Here is a 19,996-nt window from a genome sequence, read left to right as displayed (position 1 = left end):
AGGCTGAGCTCCCTAGGGACAGTGTCAGAATGGAAAGAGAAGTGGGCCCAGCCCAAGGCTCTGGTGACTTTTTTTTTTGCTGTACGTGGGCCTCTCACTGTTGTGGCCTCTCCCGTTGCGGAGCACAGGCTCCGGACGCGCAGGCTGAACGGCCATGGCTCACGGGCCCAACCGCTCCGCGGCATGTGGGATCTTCCCAGACCGGGGCACGAACCCGTGTCCCCTGCATCGGCAGGCGGACTCTCAACCACTGCGCCACCAGGGAAGCCCTGGTGACTTTTTAAAGGTAGAAAAAGAAGGGCACAAAGGAAGCTGAGGAAGGGCTTCGCCCAAAGCTGTAAGGAGAGACCAGGGCCTGCAGTGCCAGGAGTGATTCAATAAGGAGAGCGATGCCCAGCGTCCAAAGCTGAGGGAGAGAGTGCAGATGACCGAGAGGCGGCGGTGGTGGAAGCAGGTCGACTCCAGCCCAGCGCCAGCCACCTCAATTTCCTCCTGATGATAAAGTGCCTCTGATGATAAGAGGTGATCCTGAGGCAGAAAACCTCCAGCTCAGGACTGAGCTGCAGGCCACCGCCTCACCTGCATCACGCCCAGCTCTCTGCTGCATTGGAAGAAGGCCCAGTGAGGGAGGTGGTCGGCTCAGGCTCCCGCCCTGGGCTGGGGCGGCGAAAGGCGGGAAATGAATTAGATGCTCTTGGCCCTTTTCAGATGCAGACTTCATCCTTGGCCTGGCTCTTCCCAGCTGCAGCCATTTCCCAGCCCCTCCCCAGCACGTGTCGTCTCCACCCCTCTCAATCCCTCCCCTCGGCGGCCTGGCGAATCCAGATAAAGGACCCCGGCGGGCCGCGGCCAGTAACCCCACCCGCCCAGACGCTGCTGCCTGAGGGAAGGAGGAGGGGGCGGCGCCCCTTCCCCGCGGAGCGGCCTCGAGAGCGCGCCGGCATCCGAAACTCGGATCCCGAAGATGCCCAGGCTCTGCCCAAGAACCCTTAACCAGGCTCCCGGCTCTGAATCTGACAGCTGGGGACCCACCATGCCCCCCGGGCGGGCGGCGCTGAGCCCCAGTCCCCAGCCGCGGCCGTCCACGCACGCGCACACCGTCTTGCCCGTGCGGCCAGGTCAGTTTCCTCGTCTGGGCTTCGGGCCCAGTTGCCGGAGCTTCTCGGCGCAGGGTCGGGCCAGGGCCCGGCAGCGGGCTGGCTAGAGAAGCCTGGGGACCCGCGGGCGCGCGCCACCCGAAGGCGGGTCTGGGGGGCCCTCTTGGAGCTGGGCTGAGGCCTCGCTGGAGCCCCCGGTGGCGGATCCAGGGAAAGAGTGCGATTTTACTCCTCTCGCGCTGTGATCCCCGCCCTGAACACCTGCCGGGGGCACCCCCGCACTGCCTGGGCACTTTTTGGCATTTTTGTGTAGTGAGGAGGCGGTGCGTGCGGATTCAGGGTAGACCATGGGGCCAAGTCGTACTGCAGCGACACCTTACGTAGTCTTTGTCTTTGTCGCGGCGAGGGTGGATCACCTAGAGGAAGGGGATGGTGAATGCACGCCATTCTCAGTCCGAAACCTGGAAATATTTTTTTGCACCAATTTCCAGCCCTCCACTTCCAATCCGTCACTAAGACCTGCGCCCTCTACCACAGAAATAAATGGTGAATCTGCCTTCCATTCTCTATCTCTATGGCCACCCCCTCTTACGTCACATATATCACAGTTTGTAATTCTGTATGTGAATTACATGATGGCACTCAGGGTGTAAGAAATAAGGCATTTCTTTATTCTGATAAATCAAATTAAATCAAGTTGGAGCCCCTCCTCTCACTGCCAGGGTGGGCAGGAACTCTAATATTAGTCATTTTCCTAGAGCCTCACCCTGTCCCTAGGTCCAGGAGGCTTAGGCCATCCTGAGAAGACACATAGGTTGTCACTATGGCTGCCCTAGCCCAGCCAGAGGGGCACTGGCAGCTCCACGCCCCCCTGCACCATGTTTGGCTGCGGAGCTCCCAAAGCCTGCCCAGGTTGTGTGGTGTTAATGCCACTCCCCAGATACTCCTGTAGCCACCCACATCTGAGCCCATCCCTCAGAGGCGCCATAATCCAGACCCCCCAGCTCCCTGCCCTTTCTACACACCCCCATTCCCAAGTCAGGCCAGTCTATCCCCTCATCCATCAAAGCACCTACACTTTTACCCCCTCTCCATCTCAGCCCATCCAATTTAATATCCTCTGTGAGCTTAGTTAGACCTGATTCTTGGGGGGCAAGGGCTGCACCATCTTGCATAGAAACCAGCCTACATCTCTCAAGTTTTGATGAGGACACAAACTTCTGTGATTCTCCCAGATCTGTACCAGTTTATTGATTGGTAAGAAGAAAAAGTTCCAGAAGCTTCCACGTGGCCCTTTCTACCCTAATGGCCCTTATTCCACAGGTCTAGAGGCTCATGTGTGCTGTAAATTTCAATTATACACCCTGAAACTAAAAATACAATTGCAGGATGAGTCCAGGCATCATGCCTGGACTTGAGTCAAAGCTCCAGTTGTCACCTGACGCACCTGAGCCTCTACACAGTGGCTTTCTATGTCCTCAGGAATTAGCATTAGATAAACTCAAGGTCTGCTAATCCCTGAAAAGCCTGTGTATTTTCCTTTCACAGAGCACAGTTCTCTGGCAAATGGCCTACCTTTGTGGAAGGTAGGCTGCTAAAAGGAAGATTTACAGTATGTATCTGGGGTGCTATTGAAGGGGCCGCTCTGAAGGGTACTGACCTCTCTTCCATTCAAGGGGCTTGGGTGAGGGACCAAAGTTCTCTTTCATAGTGGGTCAAGTCAGGCTTCTGCTACCAGGCCTGGAGGGTTTTGTTTGTTGTTTTACTTTGTTGTTTCTGTTATACATTAAGGAGGACTTAGAGGCTGCCTACCTATTTGGTCCCTTTGGTCCTATTTGGCCCTTAAACAATAAGTCTTTGCTAAAGACATCTGTGGGTTAGACCATTCTGAGTACCACTTGGCATCTGACGTCCCAGATGGCCAAGTGCTGCTGTCTGTGCTCTGTTCCCCTGGGATCCCATCATTTCCACTAAAATCATGGAGCCCATTTCTGTGGCAGTGTCTTTCACTAGTATCCCTAGCCTGCAGAGAACAAGTACTGCATCATGTTTCAGAGATGCTCCCCTCACTAACATGTTTCTCCATGCCTTGGTGAAGGGAATTTCCTCCAGGCTCTATAAAGAGGAGGTCGGGAGTGTGGAACTTGGCTTGAGAGTATGTGAGTGGGTCACACAGGGTAAATCCACATCAACATTGCTCCCTGCCTTAGCACTGGATTCCTTCCTCTATGTTAAAGCAAGGAATTCTGGCATTTCAATATCAATTAAGCACAGGCCTCAGTTGAATCCAGGTTTCAGTCAACCAGCTAAGCAAACAATGAAAACCACTCCTAGCTGCTCAAACTGGCAGACTGACTCTAGAATCTTAGGTAAATGTACCCATATTAATAAATCCAGCCCAGTGAAAATTGTGTTCCTCCCTCCATGGACTAGCACCCACAGAAAACATTCCCACATATATTATCCAGGCTTTTTGGTGATATAAATTAGCAAAATCTTGCAATTCTTTTGATGTGGCTGCTTCGTCCTCCCCCATCTGACTCTAACTAGTCTTCTGAGAGAGGAAAGTGTCTAATTCCAGTTATGGGACTGGAGGCAATGGGATTGGTGCGTGAAGAGACTTGGCCTCCCTCTGTGGGGTAGATTGAAATCATGCCCATGATATTTTGCTGCTCTTTCCATCCAGAAGTGAAGTCTCTTTTTCACCCCTCGAATCCAGGCTGGCCTCGTGACTTGCTTTGACCAACAGGATGTGATGGAAGCGACATGATATAAGCTGCAGAGCCCAGGCCTCAGAGGCTTAGCTCCTGCCTTTATCCTCTCAGAATCCTGAGGCCACCACTGTGCCAGGAAGAAGACGGGGATGCAGGCACACATAAGAGAGAGGCTCAGCGCCCAGCCATCCCAGCTGAGCCCAGCATCTAGTGGATGCAGTCACCCGAGCGAACCCAGACAAGACCAGTAGAAGAACTGCCCAGCCAACCCGCAGAACTGTGAAAAAGAATGAATTGTCATTTTAAGCCACTAAGTGTGGAGTGGCTTGTTTCTCTGCAATAAACAACTAAAACACTTTGCATGACAAACTGACAATGTAATTTGTTGACTGCAGCATCAGACTCCTGTCTTGATAAGTTATATAACGTAGCTTAGCTCTCCCCTCCTGTTGGGCCTCCTCTCGGCTCCCCTGTTGAGTTTGTCATCTCTGGTTTACACCAAGACAGAGGAATGACATGAAAAAAAAAAGGAAGTCTGAGAGCTGACCACTTCTCAGTAGGTGTATTTGAAGTGTCAGAACACTTTCTAATTCTTGCTGGAACAGCCAGGTGGATCAGCTTGTGCACGGACATGTGGACTCCGTGCTCCCTCCACAAATGAAACACTGGTGGTAGGCGTGTAGGGGAGCTGAGCAGACATGTCCATGTCACAGAGAGAGAGGAAGAAAGGTGACAGCAAGGGGTATTGAAGGACCAAGTCCCCCCAAGAGCACCTGGAGGGAAAATGCGGTGTGTGCTGCCCAGAGATGCTTCCCCAGAGCTCTGGGAGCACAGAGGCAGCTGCGCTTCTGACGGGCCCAGGAAGAGTCTCTGGAGAGTCGGTAACCTTTGAGGTAGGCTTTGAAGGATGAGGAGGGCTCCACTGGCAGAGGTGGGGGGAGGCATGATACCAGCAGAAGAGGCCACATGAACAAAAGGAGAGGGAGGAAAGTCCAGGGGAGGGGATGAGTCAAGCGGGGGCTGTGGAAAAGGAGGGAAATTGGAGGGTGGGAGTGGCAAAGCCAACTGCTCTGCTCCTGCAGAAGCGTTCACTGACCTCGGGGCCTCCCCGTCAGCCGCCTCCTCCCAGCCTCTCTCAGAGCAGTTCAGCCCAGCACCTGGGGGCCAGGCCTCCCTCTATCTCACCCCCACCCTCCCCCAGGCCCCTCGCTGTGTCCCAAGCTCCCGTGGCCCTTCCAGCGGCCGCACCTCTGTTCACACTGGGCCTCTCTTCCAGAATGCCTCTTCCCCTCTTTCCTACCAACCTCTAGCACCTCTTCTTCCAGGAAGTCTTCCCTGACCACTTCAGCTCTGCCTGACCCCCAGGTTGTATGGCATGATGAAAAGAATCAGGCTTTAAAGTTGTGGAGATCTGGGTTCAAATCCCAGCTCTGCAGTATGATCTTGATTTATTTACCTTCTCTTATTAATAGTTAATATTTCTCGGCCACATATCATTTGCCAGGTACCATGGGTTACCTCATTTCATTCTCACCACAGCTCTATGAGGTACTTACTATTATCATTCCCATGTTACTAGTGAGGAAACTGAAGCTCAGGGAGGTTAAGTGTCTGGCCCAAGGCCACACAGCTAGGAGTGGCAGAACTGGGATTCCAGTCTGGTCTGCCAGGCTCCAATGCCTCTGCTGCTAAGCACCAAAGCACCCAATGGACCACTTCCTTTGAATGAGCACTTATTAGGCACCTCCTATGTGCCAGGCGTTGTGCTGGGTTTGGGGATGTGGCCAGGGCGTGGGCAGACAAGGGCTACTCTCAAGGAGGTTTTAGCTGCGGGGACTGGAGTAAGATTATATAGAATCCCATTGGCCACTGACGGCCTCCTATAAACCGTGGAGCACGGAGCTCACGCGTATCGACCACCTCTCTCCTCCACAGCCAGCTGACCTGCGCTCCCATACGTGCCAGGCTCTGTCACTGACCTGCTAGGTGGCCTTGGGCTGGTCACGTTATTCTCTAAACCCCAGTTTTCTATAACTTGGGATGGTAATAGCTACCCCTGAGGGAAGCTCTAAGAATTAAGAGCTTCCCTCAGGGGTACCCAGCCGTGCAGGGCACATAGTCAGTGCTCAGTAAAAGTTAATCCCCATCTCCCCACACTTGCACTCACATCCAGGACCCACACAGTGCAGCAGGGTCATCATCTCTCTGAGACTTTTAACAAGCACGGTGGTGGAAATAACAAGGAGGTCCCTTCAGTAGCCTCCAGGTGGCAAGAAAGCTTCACACAGAGCTGTGATGGGCCATCAAGGGCGCTGACGTGGCTGGTCCAGCCGCAGCCCAACCTTGACCTATCCACCTCCACCACCTGCCCTGCCACCCTTCACACCAGCAACCCCACCCCTCACTGTGAGGTGGGAGCACAGACCTCCCACCCCACTCCCGCCTGTGCCCAGATGGAGGCAGGTGGCCTCAGGGCCCCCTTTGTGTCCTCTGGGCAGCCCCACACTCAGCCCTGCCTTCCTTCACTGCCCATGCCCACCTGGTGGGGAAGCTGTTGCAGGCTGAGCTTTGGGTCCAGGAGTCCCAACTTCTAGTCCAGTCTCCCCATCTCTGAACTATACCTGTGTGAGTAGGAAGACTTCCCACCTAACTGGGCTATTGTGGGGACCAAGTGGGACAACGTATATAGACTGTGAGGGTATGCACCTTTCCTGTTAAAATCTGGCCAGTTCCTCTCCTGCCCTTTCTGTGTGTCAGGGAGGAAGAACAACTCTCCAGCGGGCTAGGAGCATTTCCCAGCTCAGCCGCACTGGCTGTGGAGCCTCAGGCAGGTCACTTGACCTCTCTCAGCCTCAGTTATCTCACCTGTAAATTGGGAATAATCCCTACCTAGCCAAGCTGTTAGGAGGCTGGGATAAAATTTATATATATCAAGTGACCGACATGGTGTTCGGCACATAGTAGAAGCAAAATACAAAGGAAGGACCAGCTGGTATTATTAAAGTCATTATTCTGATCAAGAAATGCCTACTTACCCTTCAAGGCAGCCCACATGTCACATCCTCCTGGGAATCTTCCTTGATCTCCCCATGGCAGTCATGGCACCCACCCATGGCACCCTTCTGGATTCCCGAAGCCCTGGTGCCCTTCTAACACAGCTCTTTCACTTAATAAAATATGTTTTGAGTGCCTTATGTGTGCATGACACTGGATTTGAGTGCAGGACATACAGTGATGAACAAGACAAGGGGACTTCCCTGGTGGCGCAGTGGTTAAGAATCTGCCTGCCAATTCAGGGGACATGGGTTCAATCCCTGGTCTGGGAAGATCCCACATGCCGCGGGGCAACTAAGCCCATGTGCCACAATTACTGAGCCTGCGCTCTAGAGCCCATGACCTACAACTACTGAGCCCACATGCCACAACTACTGAAGCCTGCGCATCTAGAGCCCGTGCTCCGCAACGAGAAGCCACCGCAATGAGAAGCCCACGCACCACAACGGAGAGTAGCCCCCACTCGTCGCAACTAGAGAAAGCCCGCATGCAGCCAAAAATAAATAAATAAATAAATTTTTAAAAAAGTCATCGTCCCTATTCTCATGGAGCTTCCATTCTAGTAGTGGGGACAGACCAAATGTGTCAATAGGTGGATAATTTAGGAGCACTGAGTCAGTAAAACAAGAAAACATAGTAAAGAAATTGATGTTGTGGAGGAGCTGCTTATACTGGGTGGTTAGGGAAGGCCTGTGGAGTAGATGACATTTAGGCCGAGTTCTGGATGACAAAAAAGCAGTCTTGCAAAGATCTAGAAGAACCACTTGCCAGAAAGAACAGCTAGTGCAAAGGCCCTGAGGCAGGAGAGTAAGTGTGGCATGTCTGGGAACTGAATGATCCAGGGGACTGGAACACAGTGTGTACTGAGCATACTTGTCACTGTCCCTACGTCTCCACTTCTAGATGAAGCCTCTTGAGGGCAGAGATCTAATTTATTGGGTTCTCAGCACAGAACAGACCTGGAGTTCTAAACAGTTGTGTTGCATTATGGTAATAATGGGAGTGAATCAGCTGGCCCTTCTGCAGCCCCATTCACATCTTGGAGGACTCCAACTAGGTTGCCCAGCCAGGCAGGGACTCCCTCCTCAGACCAACAACCCCCAGGGCAGAGTTGTTGGCAAACAGAAGCTGGAGAGGTGCCCAGAGAGAGGTAGTGACCTGCCCAAAGTCACACAGCCAGCAAACAGCAGAGATGGGTCATGAATCCAGTTTCTTCTGTTCCTCTGCCTCCCTGGCCACTGGTCTTCTGTCCCATGCATCCCACTTGCCCTCTCCCTCCTTGAGCTGTGATGTCAGGAGCCCCAAGGACCATGAAAGGTAACCAATGTGAGGACTGTATCAGGTCCCTCGTCTCCTGCTGCAAATCCAAACACAGAGCAAGGTTCCCACAAGCTCCTTCTTCACAAAGTCCTGCCCAGCTGGGCAGCCTGAGCTTGTGCCCTCTGGCCCTGGATGTGGATGAAGTCAGCTTTAAGTGAAAGCCTAGGGGGCTGAAGACTGGGACCCTGGAGTTACAGCAGGACAGCGAAGCTCTGGGCTCCAGGTCCAGCGCTGTCATTCCGTCCCTGCAGCCACCATCTCTCCAGGGCAGCCAGAGCCAAAACAATCTCCAATTCAGCACATAGTGGGCCTGCCACGTGGAGTTATCTGCCAGGATTTCAGGGCCTGACAAGGGCTATCAGTAGCAAACGTGGCTTAACAGAAGGAGCCCTTATCCCCGGGGAAGAATGAGATGGGAATCTCTGATCCAATCCCCTTCCATGCTCTGACAAAATTTCACTGGAAAATTTTATTGAAAAAAACAATTGTACAAATAAGATCTTTGTTTGACAGCAACAAAGGCTCATTTCCCCCCTTTCCTCCCCATCTTTGAAAATCTATAAAAGGAAAAAAAAATGTTCATCCCCATGATGCCTGACCGGAGTCTGCCCAAGAGTTCCCCCTGCCCCTGCATAAGCTATACCCGACCCCCTCACTGGGGTCAGACCCATGGGTGGGGGGGTACATGTCCCAGGGGCTGCAGCACCTAGTTTTATAGTTGAGGGAAGTTAGAAGATTGGGAGGGAGCCGGGGAGGGGCTGAGGTGGTGGTGGTATCAGGAAGAAGGCCCCCATTCCATGAGGGCTTGGCTGAACCCCCAGCTCGATTCCGTCTCACAGATGATAAAGCACACAGCTATAAATATGAACACGGACCGAGGCAGCCTGGATCCCAGGGCTGAGGGCAGGGCTCCACGACTGCTGCCCAGCTCCCACAGGATGTGGGGTCTCTGGGCTCAGCATCCTGACAACTGGGGGCCCGTGTCCAGGCAGAGTGAATCCTGGCTGGGAAGGTCTGCTCAGACACAGCCAGCCCCCCTGTTTTCCCACCCCCACCCCGTGGACTATCCAAGGTCAGTACCTCAGCTCCCCACCCCCATAGCACCCATGTGTCTCAGGAGCCTCCCGCTGCCCCCTGCCATCCCATACCCACCCTGGGGCCCTACAACTCGTCTCGCATCTTGTCACCCTTGGGCCGGACCAGGCGCCCAATGAACAGCAGGGAGCTGCTCTGGGTGTCTCGAACCAGGAAGATGAAGGGGTGGTCGGCGTAGAAGAGCTTGGGGCTGCGCAGCTCCTCACGCCCATAGATGTCCTGGTCGAAGGGGTTGCCGTCCGTGTCCCACTCGAAGGCGGTGGCGTGGAACACACTGGCCAGGTACAGGTCCTTCTTGCCGGACATGCGAGACAGGTCTGCCTTGTTCTTGTCGATGGCCTCAGTCAGACCCAGCCCAGCCAGGTGTTTCTGCAGGACCAGGTGAGGGCCGGTGAGGCCACGGTGGGTAAGGTTCCTAGACCCTCACCCTCCACCCACACCGCCTGCTGTCTCCTCCCATCTCTTCCTCAGGGCAGAGATTAGCACTCCCTGCCACCTTCTGTGTGCCAGACATGGCGTGGGCACTGCCAAGCACTGCTTTCCTAATTCTCATGAAAACCCTGCAAGAGCTTCCAATCACCACTTCACAGATGAGGAAACTAAGGCTCAGGGGGAAAAGGCAGAATTTATGCCTGGCCCCGCCGAGCCATCTTGACCTGTGCTTCTCAAACTGTGGGTGGTGGACTGCCAGCATCAGCATGCCCCAGGGGCTTACATGAAGTGCACATTCCCTGACTCCAGCCCAGAGCCACTGAATCACAATCTCGGGGGGTGGGCTGGGAACCTTTTTGAACCAACTCTCCAGGTAGTTCTTGACACACTCAAGTTTGAGAAAGACTGGCCTAAGGACAGCTATGACCACATCACTCTGGGGCTTAAAACCTTTCCAGAGTGATATGATGTCTGGGATTTGCTTCAAAATAATCTGATGGGCGAGGAATGGGTGTGTATAAATGAATCCTTATTGGTCATGAGTTGACGATGGTTGATGTTGGGTGATGGATACATGAGGGTTCCTGATACTAATCTCTCTATTTTTAATATATTTTTATACATTTCCATAGTAAAAAGTTAAAACGCACACACACACACACACACACACACACACACACACACGCCCTCTTCCAAGGCTCTGCACAACCCCTGGAAGCCAAGAACAAGCTCTTCCCTGTGAACTGTGCTTGCATTGCAGCCTTAACCCTCAGCATGTCCCACTCTGCTCTCCACTCAACAGCCTCCCTGAAACTGCATCCTCGATGGCATCTCAGTGGCTACCCTGTCTCTGTAGGGCCCTTTAGACTCCATGTCTTCTGGGAAGGCTTCCCTATCCCACAAGACTGGAGCCGCACCTCTCTGGGCCTCAGCACCCCTGGCCTCCCTCTGTCTATCAGTGAGTGGTCCTGTCTGTCTCTCCTGCCTGGCTCAGAACTCCCTCAAGGCAGGGCCCGTAGTCAGGGCTCTCCCTGGCTCTCAGTGCAGAACAGGTGGCAGTAAAGGACTGTCGGCTGAGTGAACAGCAGCCTTCAGGGCCCAGGCTTCTGCGGGACAGTGCACTTCCCCAGCATGGCCAAACGGGCACGAGACCTAGGGATCTGAGAGTCAGGGTGTCCTGAGACAGGCATTCTAGGCCCAGCTATTCCAGTCCCCATGACTTTGCACAAATCACCCTCTTGGAATTTCCCAACTCAATCTATTGCAGGGTAGCGGGTAGTGTGTCCAACCAGGGTGCCAGGAAAACACAGGAGAAAGAAGGAGAGTCAGATGACAGCGACTGCAGGAGAAGGGGCTGGGGTAGAGTCGGGACAAGCGCAAAAGGGAGACGGGTGGCTCCTCTCTGGAAACCCTCAGTGTTGTCTACAGTACAGACCACACAAGCTCCACTAGTCTCCACTTTGGAGCCTAAGCCCCATCTCATCTCAAGCTTTCTCTCTCCATGCTCTCTCAGCAACAAGTCTGAAACAATTTTGTAGGTGAGGGACCTGCCAAGGAATCATTTCTGGAATCCAAGGAAGGAATGAGATGAAAGTCTTCCCTTTTGAGTAGAGGAAAAAATCTTTCTCTCCTGATTGACAAAAAGGCCACCCTGAGTTTTCACCTTGAGAACTAACTGCAGCTCCAGTGCTTACTAGCTAGGGTGACCTTAGCGAGTCACTGCTTCTCTCTGAGCTGGTGCCCACCACCCAGAGTGGTCATGAAGGAGAAATGGTGTTGAGCGGGTCTGGTTAAGTTTCCAGCCAAGTGACCCAGAGCTGAAAGCCATTATTAATCTTATTACTGCATGGGGGACAATCCTCCAGCTTGAAGAGTCTATACATGCATACCCCAGAGATATTGCGGGTTCGGTTCCAGACCAGCACAATAAAGTGAATATTGCAATAAAGTGAGTCACACGAATTTTTTGGTTTCCTGGTGCATATAAAAGTTACGTTTGGGCTTCCCTGGTGGCGCAGTGGTTGGGAGTCCGCCTGCCGATGCAGGGGACGTGGGTTCGTGCCCCGGTCCAGGAGGATCCCACATGCCGCGGAGCGGCTGGGCCCGTGAGCCATGGCCACTGGGCCTGCACGTCCGGAGCCTGTGCTCCGCAACGGGAGAGGCCACAACAGTGAGAGGCCCGCATACCGCAAAAAAAAAAAATCAATGTACATACCTTAATTAAAAATACTTCATTGCTAAAAAATGCTAACCATCATCTGAGCCTTCAGGGACTCAATCTTTTTGCTGGTTGAGGGTTTGAAATATTGCGAGAATTACTGAAATGTGACACAGACACGAAGCGAGCAAATGCTGTTGGAAAAGTGGAGCCAATAGACTTGTTTGACACAGGATTGCCATAAGTCTTCAGTTTGTAAAAAAAACGCAGTAAAGCGAAGCACAATAAAACGAGGCATGCCTGCAATAATGTCTGAGTTGTTGACTATGTGAATTTGGAGAAGTTATTTAACTTTTCTGAGCCTCACATTCCTCATCTGTAAGATAAGGTTGATAGTCCTACCTAATAAAGTTGTTTTGAGAATTAAGAGTTTAATACATACAAAGTGCTTAGGAAGAGTACCTAGCATACAGCACGTGCTCAATTATATTGGGTTGGCCAAAAAGTTCATTTGGGTCTTTCGTACGATGTTACAGAAAAACCTGAACGAACTTTGTGGCCAACCCAATATTTAGCTATTGATGTTATCACCATCTTCCCAAGGGCAGGGACCATGCCTCCTCACCCAGCACAGCCCAGTATTGCCTGAACAGCCAGAGGGGTTCAGGACAGACCTGCTGAGCTGGTGAATGGATGCCCCATGCGCCATGCCCCCCTCCAAGCCCTGCAGGCCCTTGAGTTGGGCCATCCCTCACCTGCAGGTCGTGGGTCACCTCCACCACACCCTTGGGCAGGGAGATGGCAACAGCCTTCTTCTGCATCTTCCCCATCCAGATCTTCAGCTGCTCTTTGGTCAGCAGCTTCTCAAGGCGCTCAAGGGGCTCCACGTGGTGGGGCATGATGATGATGAGGCTGGAGAGCTTGTGCGCCAGGGGCATCTCCACAATTTGCAGCTTCTCCTTCTCGTCATCATAGTAGTTGTAGAGACCTGGGAGAAGAGCAGAAACAGCGCTGGGCACACTGTGGGGCAGGGGCGGGCCAGGCCCCAAGCACCCGCTCATGCCCCCACTTTGCCCCCCCAACCCCGCCCTGCAAGGCACGTACCTGTCCGGTGCATCATGGTGACACCCACGGTATAGGAACGGGTCACCATGAAGCCTCGGCTGTCCACCATCTTGTGGTGGAATCTCTCATCCCAGTGTGCTGTAGTGGGAAGTAGAACACAAGGTCAGAAATAGATGCCCCCATCTTGTCAAGACACTCCCCTCAACTGCATACCCTGGATTTTTCCCTGCTCAAGGCCTTTGTTCAAGTTTTCAGGTCTCAACTGCAGCCCACCTCCCCCCGATCACCCAGCCCACAGAGTACATGTTCCCTGCTTTGGGGGTGTGGGTCTTGGTCCCAGGACATGCTGCCTGAAGATATGGCTCTCTATATTTAGGGCCTACCTGTTTCCACATGACAGGGGGTGCCTTCAGAAGGAGGACCCTCAGCTCAGCTACCACCATGTACACCTCTGCCCTGACAACTGTCAGGCGTTTGCACAACATGCGCTGAGCTAGACTTCCCACCCCACCTGCTAACTGAGGTCTGTGCCCGGGCAGGGGATGCCCCAAGACCACCCTTAATTCTTATCTGCAAGCCCTGTCTCTGTGTCCCCCAAAATGACCCCAAAAACCATGAATACGTGACAGTGGCATGAGCCCTGCCCTATGTCACATACAGACCTGTATTCAAATTCAGTCTCAGTCACCAACTGGCTGCAAGACCTTTCACCCCTATCTTGGTCCCTTCATTTGTAAAAGAGGGGTCACCTCATCCTCACAGCATGCCGTGAGAGGAACAGTGCTATCCATATAGGTACTCAAAAATACACATTAAGCCCAAATCGAATCTTCAATTCAAGATGCACCTGGACCTGAGTCCGGGCTCTCTCCTCCTAGCTGAGCCTCAATTTCCTTACCTGTGAAATGGAGGTAATACCACCTGCCCCCAAAGCTGCTTTGAGGGTTAGTAATGATCACAGATGTGGAGCCTTTCTCCAGCTCATTACTGAGATAGAATTGATTACTAAATTTGATTCCAAAACAAGCAACAACACTCTGATGTGATGAAACACGGTAGGAGCACATCTTATGGAGTCCTTCGGTGGGGCTTGCATCTCTATCCCGTTCCTTTAGACAGAACACTACACCTCTCTGAATCTAGTGTCTCGTATGTAACAAGAGTTCAATAACAGTGCCTCCCTCTGGGTCCACCGGTTGTTAATGAGGACTGAAGGAGCCCCAGCCGTGGTGCTCAGCAGGGGAACACTGACCTGATTTGCCAGGGGCGGGGCTCCGGGGAGAGGAGGCCCCGCCCCACCGCGCCCTGCCCCGCCCCTCCGGACTCACGCTTGAAGAACATGGCATTGACCAGCAGCGCGCCATCGGTGTGCTCCACGTCCTTGGTGACCTCGGGCAGCTTGCCGTCGGTGGTCTGCGCCGCCCACTCGTTGATGGACTGCAGGGCGCTGCGCTTGTCGCGGAAGTTGATCTTGGAGTGCTCGCAATTGTAGTGCTGCTTGCTGCTGCGCACGAAGTCCTCTGCGAAGCTCACCGAGCTGGGCCCATACAGGCGGCTGCCCAGCTTCCAGGTCACGTTGCGCGCCGTGCTGTTGCTGAGCGAGCGCAGCAGCTCGCCCAGGCCCGCGTGCACCTCCTCGTCGCGCAGCTGCTCGGCGCTCAGCACCGCCTTGGCCTGCGACGCCGTGGCCGCCTTGCCGCCCAGCGACACTAGCCCCAGGGACGAGGCCACCACCACAGGCGACAGCAGGATGTTCTCCACCGCCTGGTCCTTGGCCATGGCCTGGTACAGGCTGAAGGCCAGGCCGGCGCTGCGCTCAGCAAACGTGGCCGCCTTGGGGCTCAGCTTCTCAGCCGGGCTGGGAGCTGCTGCGGCCGCGGGTTTCTTCACCTCGGCGGCCAGGGCCCTACCCAGTAGGCAGAAGGTGCTGATGAGCAGGAGGGCACGCATGGCTGGGAGGCGGGTTGTGAGCACCACGGAGGACCTGTGAGGGTGGCAGAGAGAGGGCGGCCCTGAAGCCCCAGTCGTTCCTCCCCAACAACCATCCCTAGCCTCCTGGCTGTCACCAAGTCCCCTGGAGATGGGAGCAAGATGGCCCAGAGCTCTAGGGAGCCCGGACCTAACTCCGGGTTGCCCAGATTGGGGGTCTCCGTCTGCCCACTCTCTCAGAGGCCTTCTTTGACTCCCTAGCCAAAGCAGGCAAGTCCCCACCTCAGCCCTATTGATTTCTTGCACTGAACTTAACATTTAGACTTATGTTTGTTATGTACTGTTTCCATCCCTAATTAGTCTGTGACCTCCAGGAGGGTAGGAAACCTAGCCAGTCTGGTTTCCCTCTATATGCCCAGTGCCTGGCACACAACAGGCCTCAGCTGTTCCTGAACGAACAGAAACCAGGGCCACTTGCCCAAACCTGGGGTCTTTAGTTATTCGCTCTGATCTCATACAACCCTGGGGCCCTTTTCCAGTGGGGGAAAAAAAAAAGTGGTAGATGGGCTCAGGGTCTGCATGAAACTCAGGGGCCTGGACAAAGGATGTCATGTGGGGCGGAGGTGTAGGCCTGCTCCTCCCCGAATGCCCTTCCTTCTGCCCTGGGCTGTTAATGAGTCACTAGTTGGTTCACTCATTAAATGAGAGTCCAGATGCTCTACTCTGCTGCCCCAAGGGTGACGTTGAGTTCGCATGTGTGCATGTGTGTGTGCCCACCCCTCTCTGAGCCTCAGGCTCCATTTTCCAAGTTGTACGGGTCTAGGTCTCCATGCCCAGGCTTCTGTCTCGGCAGGGATTTGCCTGCCCGTCTGCCCACAGCCCCTGGAGCGGATGTGAAATCCCCAGGACAAAAACTGGGGGAGCCGGTTGGGGGGAGGTTTCCTGAGAGGAAGGATACTAAGGGAGAGGGTAAGTCACAGCTCAAAGGAACAATGACACCGACACCCCTTCACCAGAGGCTGGTGGCCAGATGTGTGTTCATTCTCCCAGGAAGCTGGGCCACCTCAGATTCTATTCTGCCCTCCCATCTGACAGTCATCACCACACATGCCCATCTATTCTGTGGCTTCAAGATTGCCCTCAGGTCCCCTCCTCAAACCACAGCAGTAGCAGTGGCCCCTAGGACAAGCCCCCTCCCCTCTCTGGGGCCTCCCATCAGGACAGTCTCTCCACATGGACTTATTTCCACACTCCTCCACTTTGAGGTCATTTCCGCTTCTCCAGGCAGCACAACGGAAGAGGAGATGACATGGCAAAGGGAAGGTTTGGAAGGAACCGCGGTGATCCCACAGCTCTGGCAGATCCCATCTCATGGTCCTCAAGAAGATGGAAAACTCAGAATCCTGGTGGACAACCCTCAGGCCTTGAGCCTGCCTGGGGAGCACTGGCTTTCTGCGAAGACTCTACTGCTGCAGCCATCCTGTGAACCAAGCCAAGTCCCCCCTCCCTGGGCTGCCACCTCCTTGGAGGTGCAGTGCAGAGGAGAAGCAAAGGGTACATGGGGAGAGGTGGTGGGAGGAGAGAAGGCCACTGAGCCCCACAGCTGCCTGGGGGAAGGTATCAAAGAGATCTGTAGCCTAGAGTATGGATTGCAGAGGTAAGACAGAGTTTCACCCTAAAGAACGGATTAGTAAGGGAATATCTCAGGGCCCAGGCCACCTTCCTCCCAGCCCTAGCTACTTCCCCACCAGGCCTGGAGCCTCAAAGGCAGAGAGGCCATATAATTATTGTACAAACAAGGACACTTAAGAGAGTAAAATGAGACACTACTAATTGTTAGGCCAGGACAACAGGCATATGGTCATCCTATTCAAAGGCCGCCTTTAGTCGAGACAGCTGATGCCAGAGCTGGGATCTCTGCAGAGGCCACCAGCATCCCCTTGAGAGACAGTCCCAGAGTCTAGTTCACAGCCTTGCCACGTGGCAGGCACTATCTTGACAGCCCCACCCCCAGCCAACCAGAACCTTAAAGGGCTGGGAGGGGCTTTTTAAGAAAGCTCCAAATGACTAGTTTGGGATTCCTCAGCAGCCACACAGCTGCGCTCCTGTTCCTGCTCCTGCTCCTGCTCCTGCGCCGGGTGACGTGGCAGGCTGGAAATTGAATTATCTGCACCCGCCTGCAGAGGGGGGCTTCCAACCCGGGAAGCGGGAGGCCTGGGTTCAGGTCCCAGGGGGTGCCACGGAGCCTCCCTGGGCGCAGCTTCGAGCCCTCAACGTCACTCTCTGCAGGGAGATGTGCAGCTATGGAGAAGGGCTGCCCTGTTAACCCAGCAGCAGGAACGGAGGAAGGCAAGTCACTGCAAGCAAGCCAGCCTCCCACAGCCCAGCCCCTGTTGCCACAGAGAAATCCTAGCCCTTAGGCCAAGGTTAGAAGATTTATACTCCCACAAAGAAAAACACACGATCCCAGAACCAAGGGCTGTGCCCACAGCTAGCCAGGCCAAGTTGAGACTGGGTTCCAGATTTTTGTAAGTAGAGGGAAGGGAAGCATTTGCTAGCGGGGGGACCACCAGAAGGGCTCTCGGACACTTGAGGAGGGCTAAAGTACCTTGAAACTGCCTCAGGGGGAGGTCAATGCCTGCCTTTTTCATTCTGAAAGAAAACAGAAGAGTGAGGAGGATGGGATAGGGCAGAGCTGGCGTGGTGGTGAGGAGGGGGCCTGGTAGGCCCAGCCCCCATACGGAACCCTGTCTACACTGCCCCTGGCAGAAGGAAGACGTAACCAGTCCCAGATCTACAAGGATGTTGGAGGTCACCAAACAGTGGGAGAAACTGAGGCCAGAGAGGGGGCAGGGAGCCACCTCCAGTCCACCAAGGATCAGTGGGGGGTCAGGCTTCCTAGCACAGGGCTCCTTCCTCCCAGAAGCACCCACAGAGCCCCTCCGGAGGGCTGGATGTGGTGTCCTGTTACACAGCCCGTGAAAAAACATTTCTGCTGGGAATCCCGGTGACCAGAGACAAAAGGAGGGGACCCGGAGGCCTCAGGAAGGGGGGATGGGCCGATGAACTGCCTGAGGACAGGAGGGTGTGGTCCCAGCCAGAGACTTCCAGGGAACCAAAGCCCCCTGATTTTCCTACGGCCTCCATCCGGCCTCCATCCGGGCCCTGCAGACCAGCGGGACCAGCCGGAAGCCCGGGAAGAGGAGGGGCCAGGCCTTCTGGCCTTGCTGGAAGCGGTTTCATTCTTCTTCCACCACTCCAGCCGCCTCAGGAATGTCCCTAAGCTGGGGGCAGGGAACCCCAGCCTCTTAAGTAGCCTTAACCCTGCAGTTACTCCAGGAACCAGGTGGCGGTGGACAGAATTAGAGTGGGTGACTCAAAGCTTTCTAGGAAGCTCCCCGTTCTCCCTTCTGTGGGGGGATGCAGACCTGGTCACCTCCTCGCCCCTTTTTGGAGGGAAGTGGGGAGACTGGTGCTGGCTGCCATAACCTACACGTGCAGGCTGCTGATCAGAAATGGAGCCGCGGTGGGGGACTCCTCCCAAACCATGGGGACCCCAAGAGCCAAGTAAAAGTCAAGACTATTTCACCTCCTTTTCCTACCACCCTACGTCAGGAGGCTCAGATGCCCCCCAGCAAGCCTGTGAGAAGGGTGGTCCACTGGCCCTTGGGCCTCAACCCCACAACTGGAGGCACCCCGACATGCAAAGCCAGCCTGGCTTCCCTGTCCCTGCTGGAAGGCGTTCCAGACCCCATCTCCTCCCTCCTTGATCCTGCAGAGGGACGAGCCTCAGCATCCCGGCTCCCAGCCCCACTGTTTCCTCTCTGCCACCAGCACCCCTGCCCCACACTTCTGCGGAACCCTGCACTTTTTCCGGGCCCTCTGAGCGCCCCGACTCCCCATCCCGGCTCTGATCTCTGCTCTGGCCCTCGGGCTCGCTCCGCCATCACCCCCCAGCCCCGGGTTCTCCATGCCGAACCCTCCAGCTGTCCCCAAAGTGCCAGGGACTCCAGTTTGCGGGCTCTGGAGTGGCCCCTAAACCCTCCCGCGGGCCGCTCTCTCCTCTAGTTTTCTTGAGCACCCCCAAAGCTCCCGCCGCTCCCGCCCAACCCGGGCCGCCCCCGCCCCTCACCTGGCCGGGCTGGGCTGGCGCCGGGACCGCAGTCACAGTGCCGCACTCGAGCCGCGAACGGATTCCACTCTCCGCCGTGCCCCCGCTCTCCAGATCTATATATGGCGTTCCCCCACCCCACCTCCCGCCCGTCCCGAGAAACTTCTGGAAAGTTAGAAAAGCTTCCGGAGGGCGCCCCGGCTCCGCCAAAAAAAGCCAAAGACCTCCCCCAAACCGCCCTGGCTCCCGCCTCTCCCTCTGCGGGCAGTCACCCGGCCCCTGGGTCCTACTGCCCCCCTCATGGGACGGGGTCGCGGCACCCGGAGAGCCCCTGCCTTGAGACTGGGCTCCCGGGGCCGCACGACTGCAGAGCGAGCGGGCATCCTTCGATTCAGCTGAGACTCTGCACCCTAGAGGGAGCTCGGAACGCTTAGCTGGAGGGGACATGGGTCTCCAGGGTCCAACTCCCCGGAGAGGAGCCCCCTAACACCCCAAGGCTCTTTGCACAAGCCAGCTACCCCTGATTGCACATTCCTTCCAGCACCCCTTTCCCTGCAGCAGCTCTGCCTCCAAGTGGATCCATTCCCCCATTTTTGAGCTGAAACTTCATTGAGTTCCCCTACACGCCCCCTCCTCAGTCAGGGCCCCTCTCCTTCCTCTCAGGGGAGGTGGTCAGAGGTTGGGAGGCAGTGCCCTTCTCCATGTGCAGTTTATCCTGAACACCTTGGAGCTCAACCTCAGTGGCCACCCCGACAGGAAGAGTGGTCAGGCCAGTCCCAGTACCTGACCCTCACCCAGGAAAGTATTGGAGACACCTGGGAAACACCACGTGGTCTGCCTGGGCCTGGAGGGGTGCACAGGAAGAAAACCCTGGCTGTCCACTAAGTAATATGCTGTGTGACCCTAAAGAAGTTACTTTCCTTTCTGGGCCTCAGTTCCTTTGTGAAATGTCATTCCTTGCTTCCTTTCCTTGTCTGTCTCTGCCTGTCTCTGTCTCTCTGTCCTTGGTCGTCCCTGCCCC

General features: G+C 54.9%; 1 protein-coding gene across 1 annotated transcript; it reads right to left on the bottom strand.

Moving 5' to 3' along the window:
• Positions 1–8,639: 8,639 nt before the first annotated feature.
• Positions 8,640–19,128, bottom strand: SERPINH1 (serpin family H member 1). The gene is made up of 5 exons (XM_081239489.1): positions 18,997–19,128; positions 14,264–14,919; positions 12,975–13,073; positions 12,626–12,858; positions 8,640–9,649 (listed from the first exon to the last, which is right to left on the bottom strand). The coding sequence occupies exons 2-5, from the start codon at positions 14,883–14,885 to the stop codon at positions 9,347–9,349; spliced, it is 1,257 nt and encodes a 418-aa protein (XP_081095615.1). The 5' UTR covers positions 14,886–14,919; positions 18,997–19,128; the 3' UTR covers positions 8,640–9,346.
• Positions 19,129–19,996: the final 868 nt, after the last annotated feature.

The sequence above is a fragment of the Mesoplodon bidens genome (genome assembly GCF_964165515.1).
Source record: "Mesoplodon bidens genome assembly, chromosome: 7".
Lineage (NCBI taxonomy): Eukaryota > Metazoa > Chordata > Mammalia > Artiodactyla > Ziphiidae > Mesoplodon > Mesoplodon bidens.
This window is presented reverse-complemented; position numbering and strand designations above follow the sequence as displayed.